General features: G+C 39.6%; 1 protein-coding gene across 1 annotated transcript in view; it reads right to left on the bottom strand.

Moving 5' to 3' along the window:
* The window catches only part of LOC126475349 (echinoderm microtubule-associated protein-like CG42247), a 335,583-nt gene that overhangs the window by 20,899 nt on the left and 292,542 nt on the right, over window positions 1-22,142 (bottom strand). Inside the window, exon 15 of the mRNA XM_050103159.1 lies at window positions 17,841-17,936. Within this exon, the coding sequence (XP_049959116.1) occupies window positions 17,841-17,936 (96 nt within the window). The remainder of the gene's footprint in view (window positions 1-17,840; window positions 17,937-22,142) is intronic.

The following is a 22,142-nucleotide window of genomic DNA, read 5'->3' as shown; positions in this document are numbered from 1 at the left end:
ATGGGGACAAGATAAAATCTGACAGCCCAAAGGAAGGCTGTGTCCAGTGCAGAATGAGGTGGAACATCCTCATGGAGAAAAAATATCCCTTTGGGCAGTTTGCAATGAATCACCCTCCTCTATCTAAAATTACTTTTTTTTTTTTTTTTTTTTTTTTTTTTTTTTTTTTTTTTTTTTTTTTTTTTTTGAGATAACCGATACCATGTATACTGTCAACTCTAGCATATGTTAAATTTATCCGAGGTGTTTCATTAAAAAAAAAGTTATATGGTTTTGTATAAGATGTATTATATTTCAGGCTAAAGTGTATAAAAAAGAAATTACTGTGCTACACCCGATATGTACTAACAGTTAAAATTACTCTTCTTTTAAAAATATTTGAAATTACGAACTTTCTGGTATACTTAAAATTCATATTATTAATTGCACAATCAAACACTAATTATTTAATTTATTTCTAGATTGATTTATAAACTAATGATATATTTTAGCAAAGATTCTTCTTTGGTAAAGAAAGTTTGTAAACTCGTTTGCTTTGTAAACTCTTTGCAAATTATGAGTATGACAGTGTGTAAGTAGTGATGGGCATGGCTCTGATGGAAGTAGACATTTTCTAAGTTTGTCACTAACTATGTAATTATTGATTTTTTTTCTTTTGAATGTGGAAAATGTAAAAACAGTGTGATGTTGAAAGATGTGACGAATAAAATTCGAGAATAATACAGGCAAATCTTCATCAGTTATTTAGTCATCAAGAACCTACAAAATCGAAATTTCAGCTGCAAGAATGTACCCCTACACAAGACTTTGAGGTGTCAACAACAATGAGATAATGAAGATAAGTAAAAAGTTTCTCTTTTGCATATCTTACACCTCTTGAAGCTTTCAAAATTTGTGCAAAAACAGAGAATTTTAATAGTGATGTGTGGGAGGGTGTGATTACAAGTGGGGGCTCAGCTGGGATCTGTTGACTGATAAAGTTTGTCTGTTGCAAAAGAAGAAAGAACAGTGATGTGTGTCATTTCTAGAGAGAGAGAGAGAGAGAGAGAGAGACAGGACTGCCCAATGAAGCCATATCAACAGTTATGAGAATGTCATGTGATATCAACAATGACGGACTGGATGAATTGAAAGAGGACTTGACAACTACAATGAAGGACATCAGAAAAGATAGGTACAAATCATTTTTGAAATTAATTTTACTTGGTGGACTCATGTGATTGCTAGTGAAATAAATAGAGATTAGGGTAGTGGTGATGAAATGAAAGCTGTAGGACCCAGCGTAGACATGTTTGAATGTGTAGTTAGCAAAGAAACAATGAAAATTGAAGGAAATGAAGATGGAAAACAATAGCAAATTTCGTGCAGTCAATGACAAATTAATGGAAATATGATCTGAAAACAGCGATAAAATGGACAAGGCACAATACTGAATTGACAAATGAATTGTCAGAAGGATTAAAAAGTGTGAATGAAAAAGTCAATGTATTAGAGAATAAATTTATTGTTTTGGAAAATTAGTTTGTGGCCCAGTTGGCACAACAAGTGAAGAATGTTGATGACATCAGAGTTGAACAGAAGGCCATAGCAGAAAGAATGGAACAGAACTTTAGTAGTTTAGATCAAAGCATTTTAAATGTTGAAAACAATATGCTAACTTATGTAAATAATTTGAATCAAAAAATTTCAGTAGCTCAGGAAAATTGTATTCACAAAAATCTTTATTCAAACAATGGTATTGCATGGTCCAACATTCCAATCAAGAGTTTTCCATCAGACACTTAACATCAGTGGGTTTTCTACACCACTGTAGAGATAGTTTTGTGTCAGGTATGAGTGATAACCAAAAGATTAAACTTGTTAAAAGATGTCTTGAAGGCGAAACTCTGTCATGAGCAAATCTAAATTTAAGTCAGTGGGAGACATATCAAAGTGTCGATAAAAGTTTTTAAAATAAATTTTGGTCAGAAGCTGAACAAGGGAGAATTAAAAGTGAAATTCTGAAGGGTCCAAGGTATAGGAATAGGGATGGTACACTGAAATAATTTTATAAGAATCAACTTCAGGAATTAGCACACCTTGACGGGCCATTTGATGAAATGACATTAACTGATGCACTAAAAAGTAGATTACCAGAAAGGTTGCAGTGGGATTTAGTGCATGGACCTGACAATTGCCTAGAACAATTTTTGTGATATGTAGACAGGCTGGATAGGGCAGTAGAAAGAAATATGTACCATAACAATCAAAAGATAGAGATCACAATGGTAACAACTGCAGAATGAGAGATGGTGGTAACTACAATCAGGGTCAAAATGGTAAAAGACACAGAAATTTTGAACATCAGCAGAATAGGAACAATTGGGATAGCTATGGGAAATTTAATAGGAGAAACAATCATAGAGGCAACTATTTGGGAAATGGCAGTCCACCTCAATGAAGGTCCATAGGTTTTGGGCGAAGAAACACAACAAGTACAGATCCCCCAATTTACATGTACATTTAGACAATAATAATAGTACTACTAATGTAGCACAGGTATCTGATGTTGATCAGAAGGAACATCAGATTTCTCATTTATGTTTTGATCATAATTTTTGGAATACTTTGTTTAATTACAATGATGTAGATACTAATTAAAAACCAGAATGTGAGAGTAGTGAGAATTTTGATGTAATGGGCACTTATTGCAAATGAATGTAGGCAAGGTGTGTGACTATGAGGGAGATGAGACTTGTGATGTTAGTGATGTTATTGATGAAGTAATTTTGGAAGAATATGATGATAATGATGAGTATCAGGTATTTGTGGAATTTAAGAATAATGAAATTTCAGAGTTATTTGTGAATACAGGTAAGGTAAGTAATATATGTGATGATGTAAGTGAGATTCATGGAAAACCAGTCCAGTCAAATAGTTTGTTGTTAATGTCATGCAGAGTGATGATCCAAACAGTAAAGGTGGGTTATCTTAAGCTTAGAGAATAAAGGTGAAAGTTTTTTGAAATTTGTTTGGGACCATATTGATGATAACATAGATAAATTTGCATTCTGGAGTAAGTTAGCTTTGATTAGTCAAAATCTGTATCCAATTTGGTGGAATGAAGTGAAAGAAGATCTAAGTAGGAAATGTAACTTCGACAGTAATATATTTTGTGTTCCTTCTGAAATAAGTGATGTTGGTTGTGTTATGGAACCCATGAAGTGTGTCCAATGTTTACCTAACAACATGTGTAACCAAAGTAATGCTATGTTACCAGTAAAGTTTATAAAACCCTCCAAAAACAGTGTAGATCAGCATTTGATGAAACTGAAAGTGATCTTTTACATGAAGTGTCTAATAACAGAGATAATTTAGATTCTGGATGTCCTTACATTATGATTAAGATTGATCAGTGGGAAGGGAGCTGTTTGATTGATACAGGTAGCCTGATTTGTGGTATATCTGAACAATTTAGAGACAAAATGCAGTATAGTACAAATTTTGTAGAAATGCCTATTGTATGTGTAGAGATAAGACGAGCAACAGGTAAACAAAGCAAATTGGTAAAATCTCAGGTGCTTTTAATGTTTAGTATAGAAGGCAAAACCTCTGAACATGGATGCTTAGTGATCCCTAGTCTGGAAATTCTGTCACCACAAGGGAGGGAAGAATGTGTTAGGGAGATGATGAAAAAATAGGGGGATAGGAGAAAGCAGAGACATGATGGCAAAGGTAGATTTTCTACATCTGAAGTAGGAGATTTCATGTTGGTGAACGCCAAAGAGAAATCTAAAGTGTTAACATCCGAGATAAAGAAATTTTTCGACATTTATATTGGACCATTCGAAGTTCTTGAAAATCCACATCCTAATGGATACAGACTTGTGTGTCCAAAATCTAAGAAGTTGCTTGGATTATGCAATATCTCTGAACTGAGGGCATATAGACATGATCCATAAGTATCTAATTTTCTATTGCTTGTTCTTTTTCCCATTGCCAAAAATTTAGTATATAAGATGATGCGATTTCTAGAGTTCTGTTTTATCCATTGACTGAGTTTAAATCTGTCTGTAGATTCATAAGACTACGTAACTGTGTTTTGTTTGTCTGGAATTTAGTATGTGAGATGATGTGATTTTTAAAGTTTTGTCTTATCTGTGGAATGAGTTCAAATCTATGGCACACTATATAGTCGTGTTCTGTAATAGACTTGTACTTTAGAATTTAATACATATATGCCATGAGATTAAATAAGTAGATCTTTTTACATTTTTGAAATGGGACAATATTCATAATTTGTACTGTAAAGATTAGGGATAGTATCTGAGCATATCTGTGTGTATTAACTTATTAGTCGATTCTTTTCATTGTGTTTAACTTTATTTATTAATGTCTCTTATGTGAACACTTTAATTTCACCTGACATAAATCCCATATAACTGATTACCAAGGAGAACATATCTCGTGTGATGCGAAGGAGGTATTGAACAACATATTTAGTACACAAAACAATGTTTCAGGATTTGATGTGAATGCTAGACAGGAAGTTACCTATCTGCTGGAGCATGTGATGATAACTCTACAGAGGAAGTTGAAAGATGTGGGCGATCCACTCCCCACACTGCTGTATGGCTGTATCCTGCTGGATCTTTCAAGAGATTGTGGGTGCTGGGTAATGTACTCTAGCATCTGTCGACTGGAATGTGTGTTGTGTCTGTTATTTGTGAATTGTTAACCAAGACTGCTAAAGGCAGTGTCATTGAGCATAAATTCATGTTCTTTTTAAATTTTTATTTATTTATTTTTTATTGGGGGACTGACTTCCCAATCATTGTGTAACTTTAAATCAGTATGTATTTTTTTTTTATTAATTGTAAGTGAATCTTCTAGGTCTTTATGTATGTAGGTTAGTGTGGAAGATATTTACTAGTATGGACAATATAATAAGATGTATACATATCTGCCTTCATACACTGATTTTGGGTCTCAAGCTGCTGAATAATGTCATCATTAAAAGCGATTTATGATTATGTTTACCTGAATTTACCCTGAATATTGCAATTGTATCTGATTGGAACTTGAGTTGTGGACAAACTCATGCTTAGCTCTGTGTGTACTTCAGGAGAGCATACAGCCATTGATTGGAGTTAGAAGCTTCTCACAATTATCCTTTGCATATAATTGGACTTATTGATATGATTATGAGTTTCATTCCACCGAGCAGTCTAAGGCGCTGCAGTCATGGACTGTGCGGCTGGTCCCGGCGGAGGTTCGAGTCCTCCTTCGGGCATGGGTGTGTGTGTTTGTCCTTAGGATAATTTAGGTTAAGTAGTGTGTGCTTAGGGGCTGATGACCTTAGCAGTTAAGTCCCAAAGATTTCACACTTTTTTTTTTTTTTTTTTTTTTTTTTAAGTTTCATTCATTTTGTTGTGTCAAAACATTTTTGCTGGTTTGTACCCAATATGGTTTGGATTCTTGGGTTGGTCCCCACACCATAAACTCTGGTCCTAATATTTTTCCATTATTATGTTCTTTCATGAGTCAATATATCCTTGAATACTCTGGTTTGTGTGGCTGATTGATTCTTGCTCATGATTGAGCATATTCTTCTCGTCTGTATGCATCATCGTGAGTTTTTTGAGTCATACACTTAGGCTCCGAAATTTTTTTCTCTTCTCTTTTGAAGTTTTTGAAGGTTTTATTGTATAGATCTTAGCTTAAAATTTATAAATTCTAGTAATTTACATTGTCTCTGTAATTATTTCTGTAATTTAGTGGTGTAATGTTGTAATTTTGACTTTGAATTATTTGTCTAGTGACAGTATGTTCCACAGATCTGAAAGACTGAATACCATATCCTGATATATGTATAGATTATGATTTGTATAGTATACATTTTTCTTATGTTTTCTGTAATATGTTATGCATCAGATACTTCTATACATCTACCTACTATCCTGGGCATCATTTTGTACACCATTTGGCAAACCTTATAGTCTGTTGCAAAATATTGTGAACACCCTGTTTCCAAATTTTGTGAGGGGGATATTATAATGAATCACCCTCCTCTAACATTACCTTTTTATAAAGACATAACCAATACCATGTATACTGTCAATTCTTGTATAGGTGAACATTATATCAGCTGTTTAACTGAATGGACTTCATATGATTTTGTATACGATGTAATATATTTCAGACTAAAATGTGTTTGGTAAGTCACATCATCTTTGTTTTAAGCGCTGGCACGTTGATAGACACACAAACAAACACAAACATACACACAAAATTCAAACTTTCGCAACAAACTGTTGCCTCATCAGGAAAGAGGGAAGGAGAGGGAAAGACGAAAGGATGTGGGTTTTAAGGGAGAGGGTAAGGAGTCATTCCAATCCCGGGAGCGGAAAGACTTACCTTAGGGGGAAAAAAGGACCGGTATACACTCGCACACACACTCATATCCATCCGCACATACACAGACACAAGCAGACATTTGTAAAGGCAAAGAGTTTGGGCAGAGATGTCAGTTGAGGAGGAAGTGCAGAGGCAAAGATGTTGTTGAATGACAGGTGAGGTATGAGTGGCGGCAACTTGAAATTAGCAGAGATTGAGGCCTGGTGGATAACGGGAAGAGAGGATATATTGAAGAGCAAGTTCCCATCTCCGGAGTTCGGATAGGTTGGTGTTAGTGGGAAGTATCCAGATAACCCGGACAGTGTAATACTGTGCCAAGATGTGCTGGCCGTGCACCAAGGCATGTTTAGCCACAGGGTGATCCTCATTACCAACAAACACTGTCTGTCTGTGTCCATTCATGCGAATGGACAGTTTGTTGCTGGTCATTCCCACATAGAATGCATCACAGTGTAGGCAGGTCAGTTGGTAAATCACGTGGGTGCTTTCACATATGGCTCTGCCTTTGATGGTGTACACCTTCCGGGTTACAGGACTGGATTAGGTGGTGGTGGGAGGGTGCATGGGACAGGTTTTACACCGGGGGCGGTTAAAAGGGTAGGAGCCAGAGGGTAGGGAAGGTGGTTTGGGGATTTCATAGGGATGAACTAAGAGGTTACGAAGGTTATGTGGATGGCGGAAAGACACTCTTGGTGGAGTGGAGAGGATTTCATGAAGGATGGATCTCATTTCAGGGCAGGATTTGAGGAAGTCGTATCCCTGCTGGAGAGCCACATTCAGAGTCTGATCCAGTCCCGGAAAGTATCCTGTCACAAGTGGGGCACTTTTGTGTTTCTTCTGTGGGAGGTTTCCGGGACTGGATCAGACTATATATATATATATATATATATATATATATATATATATATATATATATATATAAGACAGGGCGAGTTAGTCGCGAGGAGCCACTCAAAAAGCACGGTCGAGTAAGCGGGGCGGCTCTAAAAGAACGGTCACGAGTGCACATTTCAGATGTTAAACAAGATATAAAGTGAAGTTATTAGTTATAAGAAAACCACGTGTCAGGGGCAGTGTCCATCATTATGTCAAGTCAGAATATGGTGTTAATGTGTGTAAAGGGTCGAATATAACAGCATAGTCCAGAGCCACCATATTGCAAATGCTGATTCTGTGATGTGTGTGACAAAGCAATTTCTGTATTAAAACAAGTAAAGTACAAACGTTGTTGACAATTAACAACTGGCATCCCTAAACACTCCACTTCAGCAGGATCACCACCTACATGGAACCTGGCAACAGAGCACTACTACTGTGCAACGAGGGACTTACCGAAGCAGCAAGACACCATGTTAGTCATACCGCCCAGAGACGTACTTCCTTCTCGCTACAATGCCACTGAGGGTGTTGTGCTTGGTATCAATGAGTGAGAGGTGTCTTAGATTGAGCTTGAAAAAGAGAACATTGTGCAAGAGAAGTTTTTCTGAATGAGATTTGTGGGGTAGTTGTGGTGGAGGTGACAGGATTGTTCTTACTCTCTAAAATAAATAATGTGATGTTCTCTATGATAAATGATATGATGGACAGGAGGAGCAGCAATCTGTAGTTGCTTGCTGACGATGCTGTGGAGCACAGGAAGCTGTTGATGCTGAGTGACTGTAGGAGAATACAAGATGACTTATAACGACAAATTTATAGTTGGTATGATGAGTGACAGCTTGCTCCAAATGTAGAAAATTGTAAGTAGGAAAGAAACAATCCCATAATGTTCACATACAACATTAGTAGTGTACTGCTTGACACAGTCATGATGATCAAATATCTAGGCATAATGCTGTAAAGTGATGTGAAATGGAACAAGCATGTAAGGTTGGTAGTAGGGAAGGTGAATGGCTGGCTTTAATTTGTTGGGAGAATTCTGGGAGAGTGTGGTTCATCTGTAAGGGAAATAGTATTTGCAGCACTAGTGTGACATATTCTTAAGTACTGTGTGAGTGTTTGGGATCCTCACCATCTCAGAATAAAGCAAGACATTAAAGCTGTAAAGGATGAGCCAGACAATAGGAGATTTTACTTTATTATATGAGCCTCCAACCAGTAACTTCATTTTTCCATTGCGGCCAAGCCACGTCCGGCAGCGTTAGCTGCCTGTAAATTCTTTCGTCCCACGGTTTAGTAACAGGAAGTCAGCACCGATGAAGGGCACGTTGTTCACGCGCCTCTCTCATGTGCTGACGAGGTAACGCCGCCCCAGGCGTCGCTTAGCAGGCAACGGTCTGGAAAGTTCCATGCCGCCCGCACGGTTTGCTCGGTCCTGACCAATCACGGTGGAGGAAGCCGCGTGGTGCGTCGAATATACCCGGCCACCCGTCGCCGGGCCCGCTCTCTTGTATTCTTGCTCACCCGCGAGTCGGATGCGCGCCCTGTAGCATTGATCATCTCCCGCTTCTCCCGGTGCTGCGGCACTGTGGACTTAGTTTTGGCAGACAACCACTTTCGGTAGCTTCGCGAACAATGTTCGCCAAATTATAAGCTCTGGCTCACCCTCGCCTCCCTAGGCCTATGTAACCCCTTTTCATCATGCTTTAGCCAATAAATGGCCTTTCTCTAAAAATTACACTATTATTCCATAACGCTCACCGCCTGCCCATACCCGCCATCCTGTACAAAGCAGTTCAGAGGTGGGCTTCTAGATTTGTTACTAGTAAGCTCTATTAATATATCAGTATTACAGTGATGCTTTGTGAAGTTAAGTGGGAATCTTTGGAGGGCAGATGATGTTCTTTTCATGGAACACTATTGAAAAAATTTAGAGAAGCAGAATTTGAAGCTGACTGCAGATCGATTCTACTGCCACCAATGTATATTTTGCACAAGGATCGCAAAGATAAGGGAAACAAAGGTTTGTACAGAGGAATATAGACAATAGTTTTTTCCCTTGCTTTATTTTCAAGTGGGACAGGAAAGGAAATGACTAGTAGTGATACAAGGTACCCTCCACAATGCACCATGCACTGGCTTGCAGAGTATGTGTGTAGATGTAGATTTAGAGGTAGAGACTGAGTGTACACACTGGTATATCCTACAATATAAAAGGCTGTGTGAAATCATATGTGTTATTTACCAACTAACGTGTTTACTCTGCACAGTGTTTGTTCAAGAAACACCACTACTGAACTATGAACTATAATTTAATGATGCTTGGATGTTTGGGTTGGTCCGATGTTTTTACGGTGACTGCTTGTGACAAGTGGGGTATCTGTCTGAGTCTCAGCCTGGCAGAAATTTTCATGTCAGTACTGGGTAGTAGAATGATACCTAATACAGCTGATGTCAAAGAATTCACAATCAGTGGATTAATCTTGAATTACTACTAAACTGGTACATGAGTGGGCATGGATGAACTGTTTGTCTTGGAAACACCTAGTACCCTGTTGCTGAACTTACTCTACAGCAAGACTAAAGCCTGAGTTTCTGCTGCACCACATCGGTTATCTGGCTCTGTACAATCAATACAAGTTCCCTCAACTCCTGATATTGGAACTGGTCATATAGCATATCTTGACATCCTCCTCCTGCTCGTACCCTCCATTAACACACTATTGCAACCCTCTCTTATTAGATTATTATCACTTTTTTCATTATTTTTTATTTCTTTGTTATTTATATGTTATATCATGTCTTACTGTTTACTTTACTGCTTTTTGACTGTCCATTTCACTCTCCATCCCCTCTCTTTCACTGTTTTCCCTTATCTCCTTTTCCTGTTTGGTCTGAACTATATTGTTTATTTGATTTCTGTTTCACTTAATTTATTGTTGCTTCTCTCTGTGTCATCCTCATCTCAGGACTGAAGCTGGTAGAGTGCTTACTAATGTATTTCCTTGCTCTCTCTGTTGCCTCTCTTTTCATGTCTGCAGCTCGTGGTCTCGCGGTCGCGTTCTCACTTCATGAGCACGGGGTCCCAGGTTCGATTCCCAGCAGGGTCAAGGATTTTCACCTGCCTCGAGATGACTGGGTGTTCTCCTAATCATTTCATCATCATTCATGAAAGTGGCGAGATTGGACTGAGCAAAGGTTGGGACTTTGTATGGGTGCTGATAACTGCACAGTTGAGTGCCCCACAAACCAAACATCATCATCGTCATCTCTCTTCATCTTTGTCCCCCTTGGTTTCATTTCAGCTTAATAAAGCAGAGTCAAATTACAGCACAACTGAGAAGGAACTACTAGCACTCATGTTTGGTGTAACTTATTTCCGATGTTATTTGTATGGGAGAAAATTCACTGTCATCACTGATCACGCCGTGTTACAGTGGATGTTGAGCTTAAAAGACCCTAGTAGTAGGCTAACTCGTTGGGCTTTGAAATTGAGCGAATTTGAGTATGAGGTGAAACACAAACCGGGCAAGTTACATCAGAACGCCGACGCATTAAGCCGAAAGGTCAGAGTGATCGTAGCTAATGACGTTTCTATTGAAGAATTAAGGGAGGCACAGCAAAGAGACGTCGAATGTCAGAAGTATGTGGCTTTGCCTGAATTTTCCGTTGAAGATGGAATTTTATATCGAAAGACCCACTTGGGCAAACAGGCAGTAATCCCGAAAGAATTACGTTCCAAGATTATCGCACAGTGTCACGATAGCCTGCAGGCATGTCATAACGGCCTTCGCGCCACAAACTGCCGAATAGCCGCCCGTTATTTCTGGGCAGGAAGACGGAAAGACGTGCAAAAGTATATACAAAATTGTCTACCTTGTGTTAAGAGGTCCTTACCACCTCGAACGAAAGTGCCTTTACAGCAGGTACCAGAAGTCACTTATCCCTGGGCAGTAGTAGCAGCAGATATTGTCGGTCCTTTCCCTGTGAGCCCCCAAAATAATCGGTATATTCTGTCCCTTATAGATCATTTCTCTAGGTTCTTGATTCTCATTCCTATACCAGATATGTCCGCTGAAACAGTAGCGCGTGCTTTTGTCACCCATTTGGTGTTACCATACGGAAGCCCTGAAGCTGTACTCACAGACCAGGGTACGAATTTCATGTCTGCGGTATTTACCGAAGTTTGTCGGTTATTGCGAATTAAAAAGTGGCGAACGACACCGTTCCACCCAAAAGCAAACGGTCGCCTGGAACGAGTCCACCGCACCGTTATGCGCATGCTGTCTTACTATGTTAATAAACATCACTCTGACTGGGATAAGTATGTTCAATACGTTACGTCAGCTTATAACAGCCGTGTCCATGAAGCTACAGGGTACTCACCTTATGAAGCAGTATATGGCCGCCCTATGAATTCGCCTTTTGAAATTGACAAACTGCCCCCTGGAATTAAATCCAAAGATGTGAAAGGTCTAGCTCGACGTCTAAAATCCATTTGGAAAAAAGTAAGAGGGAACATGCGCCGAGTCCCGCCCCTCCCTGTCAGCTGGCGACGCGGCCCCCTCCCCTCCCCATCCACCGGCCTGCCGAGAGATCGGCCATTGCAGTTCCCCCTTCCCCACCCACCGCCTCTGTCCTTGGTGCGTGCAGCATCTGCACCTCTCCCCTCGCCCCTCCTCACCGCCCAACCATAACCCGCGAGGGCACGTACCTCACGTGACGCGGTTGGCTCCCGCGCGGCCCCTTAGCTGTCTGTGTCGTTTCTTCACTTTTCAGTTTCGCGGCACAGTCCATCCTACCCACTTTGATCTGTCAACTTTCAACAGACACAAAACTATTCAGCCCAGACTTTGATCTTCCACCTCGAAGAAGAGTTCACGAGAACAGTGTTCCGTGCTCTCTGACGACAGCTGAACAGGCAACGTCAGACGCGAACCGCGTCTAGCCCGCAGCTAAACGCCAGTAAGCGGAAATCTCTGTTCAAAACCTTGAGCCTTCTTTGTTTTCCCATTGTATTTTCCGAAGGAATACCGACTATTGAAGTAGGAGCATTTAACTGTATGACGTGTCCCAGGACACTGCGATATAACCAAGGATAGACGGAGTTTTAAGCAACCAGCTGGGCCCGATATGGCCAGCACTACGGAGTTATAGAGACGGCGAGTTTAGTCGCAAGATGTTGAGAGGATAAAGACGATGAATTTTGTCGCACAGTAAAGTTTTGTTTTAAGTGAGAGCAGTCGTGTTTTAGGAAGAAGTAAGTAGCAGCTATCTTGGAGTCGCAGAATTGTCATTTACACAGTTAAGTAGGCGATAACGTCGTGTGAACGATGCGCCGTGCACTATACCTTCATAAAGGGAAAGTCCTTCAGAAATTACGCTCAAATTAGTCTTTTCTAATCCAATTCCTTATACTCTCTGTGTCCACTATGGACATCGTCGAGTTTTGTTTCTCTCCTTTCGTTAGCAACAGCGTTGACATCCTACGACACAATCTATGTCCCACCTGCACCAAACTGGTGTCACTTTTCTTCGTCACTCTCACTTAATGGCGTGCAGCAAATATATTGAGTGACGAGAAAATTCTTCTCAAAATGTGAATGTTATTACACGTAGAGGGTCAGCCCAAAGAGGCACTTAACTTTCTTTGTTTACCGATATGGAATATGCAGTAAATTTAATATGATATATGTGTACTTCACTTTTACATTTTCATGTTATGAACCAATTTACTGATGCACAATGTAATTTTAAACAGAACCCACTGTAACAGCTCATCTCGCTTTATGTCACGCGTAATCCCACTTCTATTTTGTTGCATTTGACAGTCATAGACCTCTCAGCTGCCGCGTGCAGCCCTGACGACGCGCTGGCTTTTGAAGTTATCTGCCGCGCGCCTTTCTGACGTAGCCTCCGCGCAGATCTTCAGCAAACGGTTCCTGTTGGAACACCATTAATAACCTTTCGTGCCACTACGGCTTACTTAGTATTCACACCCCTTTAATTATGTTTTTTTATACCTGAAAGCTTATTCGTGATCCCTTGTCAGCTAACTTTCCAGCTTTATCTAATAAATCAAATGTTCACCTCCTATCGTCAATTGGTGACTTGCTAAAACATGAGAAAGGACAAATTTCTTACTTTCGCCTGTTGGCACACTTAAATGAATGGCAAACAGTCGCAAATTAAACCAAACAAAAAAGAGAAAACAAGAACCTATCAGGCATGTGCCCTCCCTTAGTTTTAAGAGTGAAACTGAGATATCAGTTAATGTGGAAAAACTAGCGTAATGTAGTGAAGTGTTTCCTTAGTAATAACTCCCTTTTCAACTGTGTTTTGAAACGTGTGAATCTCCCCTCATACTCCCCCTGCGCTGAGTTCCAGTGCACGGACCTGGCCACGGCCACGCCTCCTTCCCGCCGACAGCCTGCGCGCTGCCCGCTGAGGACAACACACCACACCGCCTCGCGCCAGGCGCCCCCGCCGTGACTCATCAGTGGTGATGTGTTTAAATTTTCAACTTATTCTAACAAAAGCAAAAAAAAAAAAAAACATTTTTACCTCAACTTAACAACAAGAACACTTGACATGTTTATCTAATTCACACTGCTAGGTTTTGTTCTAATTTTGTTTTGATGTTTTATGATGTTTTGATGTTTTATGATGTTTTGATGTTTTATGATGATTATTGTATACACACAATATTGTTGACATGTGTAAGTTCCTTTGCGACCCCTAGGAGGTCTTCAGAGTCTCTACATCCTCCCGTAAATTAAGACCCCTGCCGTCTTCCGTGAGGGCCATTCTTAATCAAGTAATGTTTACTTTGTTTTGCAAGCTAAATTTGTTTACATTCAAATAATAATTACATTGAGCGAATTCACGTACGTTCTCCGCTCCCACGGAAGGGGGAGGAATGTAAAGGATGAGCCAGACAATAGGAGATTTTACTTTATTATATGAGCCTCCAACCAGTAACTTCATTTTTCCATTGCGGCCAAGCCACGTCCGGCAGCGTTAGCTGCCTGTAAATTCTTTCGTCCCACGGTTTAGTAACAGGAAGTCAGCACCGATGAAGGGCACGTTGTTCACGCGCCTCTCTCATGTGCTGACGAGGTAACGCCGCCCCAGGCGTCGCTTAGCAGGCAACGGTCTGGAAAGTTCCATGCCGCCCGCACGGTTTGCTCGGTCCTGACCAATCACGGTGGAGGAAGCCGCGTGGTGCGTCGAATATACCCGGCCACCCGTCGCCGGGCCCGCTCTCTTGTATTCTTGCTCACCCGCGAGTCGGATGCGCGCCCTGTAGCATTGATCATCTCCCGCTTCTCCCGGTGCTGCGGCACTGTGGACTTAGTTTTGGCAGACAACCACTTTCGGTAGCTTCACGAACAATGTTCGCCAAATTATAAGCTCTGGCTCACCCTCGCCTCCCTAGGCCTATGTAACCCCTTTTCATCATGCTTTAGCCAATAAATGGCCTTTCTCTAAAAATTACACTATTATTCCATAACGCCCACCGCCTGCCCATACCCGCCATCCTGTACAAAGCAGTTCAGAGGTGGGCTTCTAGATTTGTTACTAGTAAGCTCTATTAATATATCAGTATTACAGTGATGCTTTGTGAAGTTAAGTGGGAATCTTTGGAGGGCAGATGATGTTCTTTTCATGGAACACTATTGAAAAAATTTAGAGAAGCAGAATTTGAAGCTGACTGCAGATCGATTCTACTGCCACCAATGTATATTTTGCACAAGGATCGCAAAGATAAGGGAAACAAAGGTTTGTACAGAGGAATATAGACAATAGTTTTTTCCCTTGCTTTATTTTCAAGTGGGACAGGAAAGGAAATGACTAGTAGTGATACAAGGTACCCTCCACAATGCACCATGCACTGGCTTGCAGAGTATGTGTGTAGATGTAGATTTAGAGGTAGAGACTGAGTGTACACACTGGTATATCCTACAATATAAAAGGCTGTGTGAAATCATATGTGTTATTTACCAACTAACGTGTTTACTCTGCACAGTGTTTGTTCAAGAAACACCACTACTGAACTATGAACTATAATTTAATGATGCTTGGATGTTTGGGTTGGTCCGATGTTTTTACGGTGACTGCTTGTGACAAGTGGGGTATCTGTCTGAGTCTCAGCCTGGCAGAAATTTTCATGTCAGTACTGGGTAGTAGAATGATACCTAATACAGCTGATGTCAAAGAATTCACAATCAGTGGATTAATCTTGAATTACTACTAAACTGGTACATGAGTGGGCATGGATGAACTGTTTGTCTTGGAAACACCTAGTACCCTGTTGCTGAACTTACTCTACAGCAAGACTAAAGCCTGAGTTTCTGCTGCACCACATCGGTTATCTGGCTCTGTACAATCAATACAAGTTCCCTCAACTCCTGATATTGGAACTGGTCATATAGCATATCTTGACATCCTCCTCCTGCTCGTACCCTCCATTAACACACTATTGCAACCCTCTCTTATTAGATTATTATCACTTTTTTCATTATTTTTTATTTCTTTGTTATTTATATGTTATATCATGTCTTACTGTTTACTTTACTGCTTTTTGACTGTCCATTTCACTCTCCATCCCCTCTCTTTCACTGTTTTCCCTTATCTCCTTTTCCTGTTTGGTCTGAACTATATTGTTTATTTGATTTCTGTTTCACTTAATTTATTGTTGCTTCTCTCTGTGTCATCCTCATCTCAGGACTGAAGCTGGTAGAGTGCTTACTAATGTATTTCCTTGCTCTCTCTGTTGCCTCTCTTTTCATGTCTGCAGCTCGTGGTCTCGCGGTCGCGTTCTCACTTCATGAGCACGGGGTCCCAGGTTCGATTCCCAGCAGGGTCAAGGATTTTCACCTGCCTCGAGATGACTGGGTGTTCTCCTAATCATTTCATCATCATTCATGAAAGTGGCGAGATTGGACTGAGCAAAGGTTGGGACTTTGTATGGGTGCTGATAACTGCACAGTTGAGTGCCCCACAAACCAAACATCATCATCGTCATCTCTCTTCATCTTTGTCCCCCTTGGTTTTACAACCTGTCACCTAGGTATCTGAGTTACCTACCATTTTCTTTTTAACCTTCTGCTAACTATCTCTGTTTCCTCCTTGCAGAAGGCACAGATAATTTCAGAAAGTTGGATTGTTTCATGTTTCTTTTTTTATGTGTCTATTGGCAATACTAAAAATTTTGTCTTTTGAAGGAAAGTTGTGGGTAGCAATTCTGTCTCATAATTTATAGTTTTCACAAGTGCATTTTCTTTTTGATACACATATAAGGAAGAGTCTGCTGTGATAATAGGGAACTGGAACTTAATAAAAATTAATAACATGTGCTCTGTTAGTTCAGTGATAATGCACCTGCCATGAGACAAGACATACACTTGCATTAACAAATCTGCTACACCATTAAAGTTGGCTTAAAACATTCAGATATACAGTTTTACTTGTGATAAACCTATGCTATAAAGCAAAAACCTTTAAGTGATTAAAAACTACCAAGTTGAAGGATGCGCCACTGCAGTCAGCATTACTAAGTTCACTTTTAAGGTTCTGTACCTCAGTTTTTAAAAATGGAACCCTTACAGGATCACTTTGTTGTCCATCTGTCAGTCAGTCTGTTATGACCCCTTTTTTCAGAAATGGGTAGATGTATCAAATTGAAATTTATGTTAAATACTAAAGTCTATGGTCCCTTGGCAGCATAAAAATATTTAAGATTCTAAGTTAACATTGTCAAAACCTATGGCTTTATGTCACATACTCACAAACTCACTCATCAAAACCTTTGGTTGTACTATGTATACATAACTAAATCAATGAAACTAATCTATTTTTGAAAATATAATATAGATAGATAGAAGATCTACTCATCAAGCAGTGCCAGGAGAAAACACCCAAGAAAGTTAAGGAAATATGCAAACTTTTGAAGCCATTTGCTCCTTCTGGCAAAATGGCTGAAGGAGCAGGAAGAGGAATGAAGTGAAATGACTGGAGGTTTAGGGAAAGGGAAGAGTTATGGAAAAACTTTCCACAGCTTGGAAAAAACTTTCCATAACTCTCTCATTTCCTAAACTAAACCATTCCTTTTCTTTCATCCCTCTTCCTTCTCCTTCAGTCCTCCTGCCACTGGCTCTGAAAGCTTGTGCATTTCCTTAAATTTTATGTGCATTTCCTCTTGCTACTGCTTAGTGAGTAAATTCTTTTACCTATCAAATTATTTTATGGACACACAATGAAGTTTGTGTGGAACCTTCAGATCATTTGTCCATTTTATTTTTAAAGTCATAACTGCTATAAATCTCATCACACATATCCCCCCAGTTTTGGAGCAACTATTCTAAATACAGATCTTATAGCAAATGATTTCATCTTTCATGTAAGTGCTAGTCTGTTAACATAAATATGTAACTATAATAGTTCATTAATTATTGGTACAGGTTTTAGACTTCCCAAAAAAAGATTCCACTTATTACTTATATTTTAAAATATTAAAAAAGCTCAAGTGGAAGAAAAAGAGCTCTCATTTGAAGTGAGCTTACCTGCAACCAGGAAACCGACAGTGGAATTATGAGTGTACCACTTCACATCTTTCATGGCAACAGCACTCTTCTCTGGTGTCAAACTTTTCACATCCCCTTAGAGAAAAAGACATTTTATTCTAGCAAACTTTCAAATTTGTTTCATATGGAATAAAACAGTGAAAACTGTAAGACATGATCAATGAATATGCATTTTACAGATCTGCTGCTATGCTAATGTACCTACAACATGTTAAGTCTGTAGAGAAGGAACCTGAAAGCACTATGTGGTCATGAAGTTCCGTAAGTGCAAGTTGTTTCCTAAGGAAAAACTTTGTTTTAGAGAAAAGGAGTGAAAGGTATAAAAACTTGTGGACACCAAGATCTCTGGCCCCTCATAGTTTGAGTCAGCAATGTTCTTGTAACACCTTCGATCAGTTATTCAGGCAAGAAGAGAATAATACCAGCATATTACCTATAATATACACTGAAGAGCCAAAGAAACTGGTACACCTGCTTAATATCATGTAGGGACCCCCTGAGCATGCAGGTGTGCCACAACACAACGGGGCATGGACTTGACTAATGTCTGAAATAGTGCGGAGGGAACTGTTACCATGAATCCTGCAGGGCTATCCATAAATCTGTAAGCATACAAGGGCTTGGAGATCTTTTCTGTACAGCGTGTTGCAAGGCATCACAGATATACTCAATAATGTTCATGTCTGGGTAGTTTGGTGGCCAGTAGAAGTGTTTAAACTCAGAAGAGTGTTGCTGGAGGCACAAAGTAGCAATTCTGGACATGTGGGATGTTGCAATTGCCCAAGTCCATTGGAATGCACAATGGACATGAATTGATGCAGGTGATGAGACAGGATGCTTATGTACATGTTGCCTGTCTCATATCTATATGTATCAGGGATTCCATATCACTCCAACTGCACACACTCAACACCATTACACAGCCACCACCAGCTTGAACAGTCCGCTGCTGACATGCAGGGTCCATGGATTCATGAGGTTGTCTCCCTACCTGCACATGTCCATCCACTCGATACAATTTGAAATGAGACTCATCTGACCAGGCAATATGTTTCCAATCATCAACAGTCCAATGTCATTGTTGATGGGCCCAGGCAAGGCATGATGCTTTATGTTGTGTAGTCATCAAGAGCACATGAGCGGCTCCTTGGCTCTGAAAGCCCATATCAATGATGTTTCACTGAATGGTTTGCACACTGACACTTGTTGATGTCCCAGCCTTGAAATATGCAGCAATTTGCAGAAGTGTTGCATTTCTGTCAAGTTGAACAATCCTCTTCCATTGTCATTGGTCCCATTCTTGCAGGGTCTTTTCCCATCTGCAGTGATGTCAGAGATTTGATGTTTTGCTGGGTTCCTGATATTCATGGTATACTCGTGAAATGGTCATATGGAAAATCCCCACTTCATCACTACCTCAGAGATGCTGTGTCCCATCGCTCATGCACTGACTAACACCACATAAATGTTGATAACATGCCATTGTAACAGCAGTAACCAATCTAACTGTGCCAGGCATTTGTTGTCTTTTATGGACGTTGCCGACTGCAGCATCATGTTCTCCCTGTTTGTGTATCCCTTTGTTTGAATAAGGATGCCTACACCAGTTTCTTTGGCACTTCAGTGTATAATAATGAGAATATTTATACTGGACGGCAAGTTCAGAACATTTGGTAGTGGATTTTTGTACTTTTTCTCCATCACATGATACTGATATTCTGCATTACTGTGTAGCTATGTATTATAGTTCATAACGATATTAGTCAAGTCATAGAAGTATCAATATGTAACACTTTGTATGAATACAAAATGGAATGATCACATAGGTTCATTCATAGCTAAGGATGGTGGCAGATAGGATGGTGGCAGACTATGCTTCAGCTGGTAACTAATGCATTAGAAAATGCTCTGTATATGCAGTTAATTTAATTGCATGTAAAAACAAGTCTGTGTAACTAAGTACTATTTTATATCAAAAAACAAAGATGATGTAACGTACCAAATGAAAGTGTTGGTATGTTGATAGAAACAATAACAAACACAAACACATACACAAAATTCAAGTTTTCGCAACCCACGGTTGCTTCATCAGGAAAGAGGGAAGGAGAGGGAAAGATGAAAGCATGTGGGTTTTAAGGGAGAGGGTAAGGAGTCATTCCAATTCCGGGAGCGGAAAGACTTACCTTAGGGAGAAAAAAGGACAGGTATATACTTGCACACACACACACACACACACACACACACACACACACACACACACACACACATATCCATCTGCACATATACAGACACAGGCAGACATATGTAAAGACAAAGAGGTTGGGCAGAGATGTCATATAGGATGTAACTTACCAAACGAAAGCGTTGGTACATTGCCCAACCTCTTTGTCTTTACATATGTCTGCCTGTGTCTGTATATGTGCGGATATATATATATATATATATATATATATATATATATATCTCTGTCTGTGTGTGTGTGTGTGTGTGTGTGTATACCTGTCCTTTTCTCCCCCTAATGTAAGTCTTTCCGTTCCCAGGATTGGAATGACTCCTTACTCTCTCCCTTAAAACCCACATCCTTTCGTCTTTCCCCCTCCTTCCCTCTTTCCTGATGAAGCATCCATGGGTTGTGAAAGTTCGAATTTTGTGTGTGTGTGTGTGTTTGTGTTTGTTATTGTTCCTATCAACGTATCAATGCTTTCGTTTGGTAAGTTACATCATCTTTGTTTTTAGATATAGTTTTCCCACGTGAAATGTTTCCCTCTATTATATTCATAAGTACTATTTTAGTTTGAGGAAGCATTGTAAATTAATGCGTTGGAATGTTCTGAGCATTTAGAGTCACAAACATGAGAATTTGTTAGTACTACAATGGATTGTGAATGACAAAAATACACAACTATGTTTCTGCATGAGAAAATTATAATATTATGCTTACTTTTCCATTAATATTGTCATCTTTGATTCCTTATTATTTCAGAGTTGTGCCAATATTTTCTATTAAGCTGCTTTGGGCAATATTGTGATACATGTCCAATCTGTGATTTATACTCTGTGCACAAATAACCCACTTTCAGTGTCTGGCTAGAGGAACTTTAGTGAGTGATAGTGTGTGTTACCCATACTTGTTCCAATAATGTCCCCATCAGTAAAAAAATGGATCAATACCTGATAAGCTGATCGCAATAAATTGGGATCTTCCATCATATTCAGTCACTGTGAAGGAACTTCTAAAGAAAGAGTGACTACTGCACAGTAGGCCAAAATTAAAGCAGAGGACTATAGGTAGAGAGATGTTGAATGAAACGTGTAGCTGTCAAAAGAGCAGTACATGAAGCCTTCAGAGACTATCACAGCAGAGTCTTATTGAAAAATCTCTTACAAAACTTGAAGAAATTCTGATTGTTTGTAGAGGCTGTTAGTGGTACCAACTTAATGCCTAGACACTCATGTATGGCACAGAAAGTGAAAGTGAGGGTAGCAACATAAAATCAGAAATGATGAATTCCATTTTTGAATGTTCCTTTACAAAGGAAAGCTTAGAGCTACTGCCCCAATTTAATTCTCATATCACTGCAGAGATGAGTGATACAGATATTAGCATCAGTGGCACTAAGAAACATCTAAAACCAGTACATTTAAACACAGGTCCAGTGCCAGAGGGAATCTATCAGTTTCTACACAGAAATTGCAGTTGAGTTAGGTCCAGTTTTAACAATAATATACTGTGGATCCCTCGAATAAAAAATCCATGCCTAATGATTGGAAGACTTGTTAAGTTTTAGAATGTATTCTGAGCTCAAACATAAAGAGGTATCCGTAACAGAATAACCTCTTCCATACCAACCAGCATGAATTCCAATAACAGTGGGCATGCAAAATGTAACTAAGGGTTTCCTCATATGACATCCTAAGAGCTGTGAATCAATGTGGTTAAGTGGATGCAGTATATCTTGACTTACAGAAAGCTTCTGACCCAGTATCACACCAATTCTCATTAACAAAAGTACAAATATATGGGGTACTAATCAAAATTTATGAGCCATTCAAGGGATTCTTGGAAAGAAGGATGCAGCATGCTACCTTGGATGGAGAGTCATTGACTGAAGTAGAAGTAACTTCAGGCATGCTGCAAGGAAATTTGTTGGGACATTTGTTGTTCATGTTGCATGTTAATGACCTGGCAGACTGTGTTAATAGCAACCTCAAACAATGGAAAATCCAGGATGGAATATAACAATATTATGAGAAGGGAAGTTGCTACTCACCAAATAGCGG

This window comes from Schistocerca serialis, chromosome 4 (assembly GCF_023864345.2).
Source record: "Schistocerca serialis cubense isolate TAMUIC-IGC-003099 chromosome 4, iqSchSeri2.2, whole genome shotgun sequence".
NCBI lineage: Eukaryota > Metazoa > Arthropoda > Insecta > Orthoptera > Acrididae > Schistocerca > Schistocerca serialis.
The sequence above is the reverse complement of the archived record's forward strand: the minus strand, read 5'-3'. Positions and strand labels throughout refer to the sequence as shown.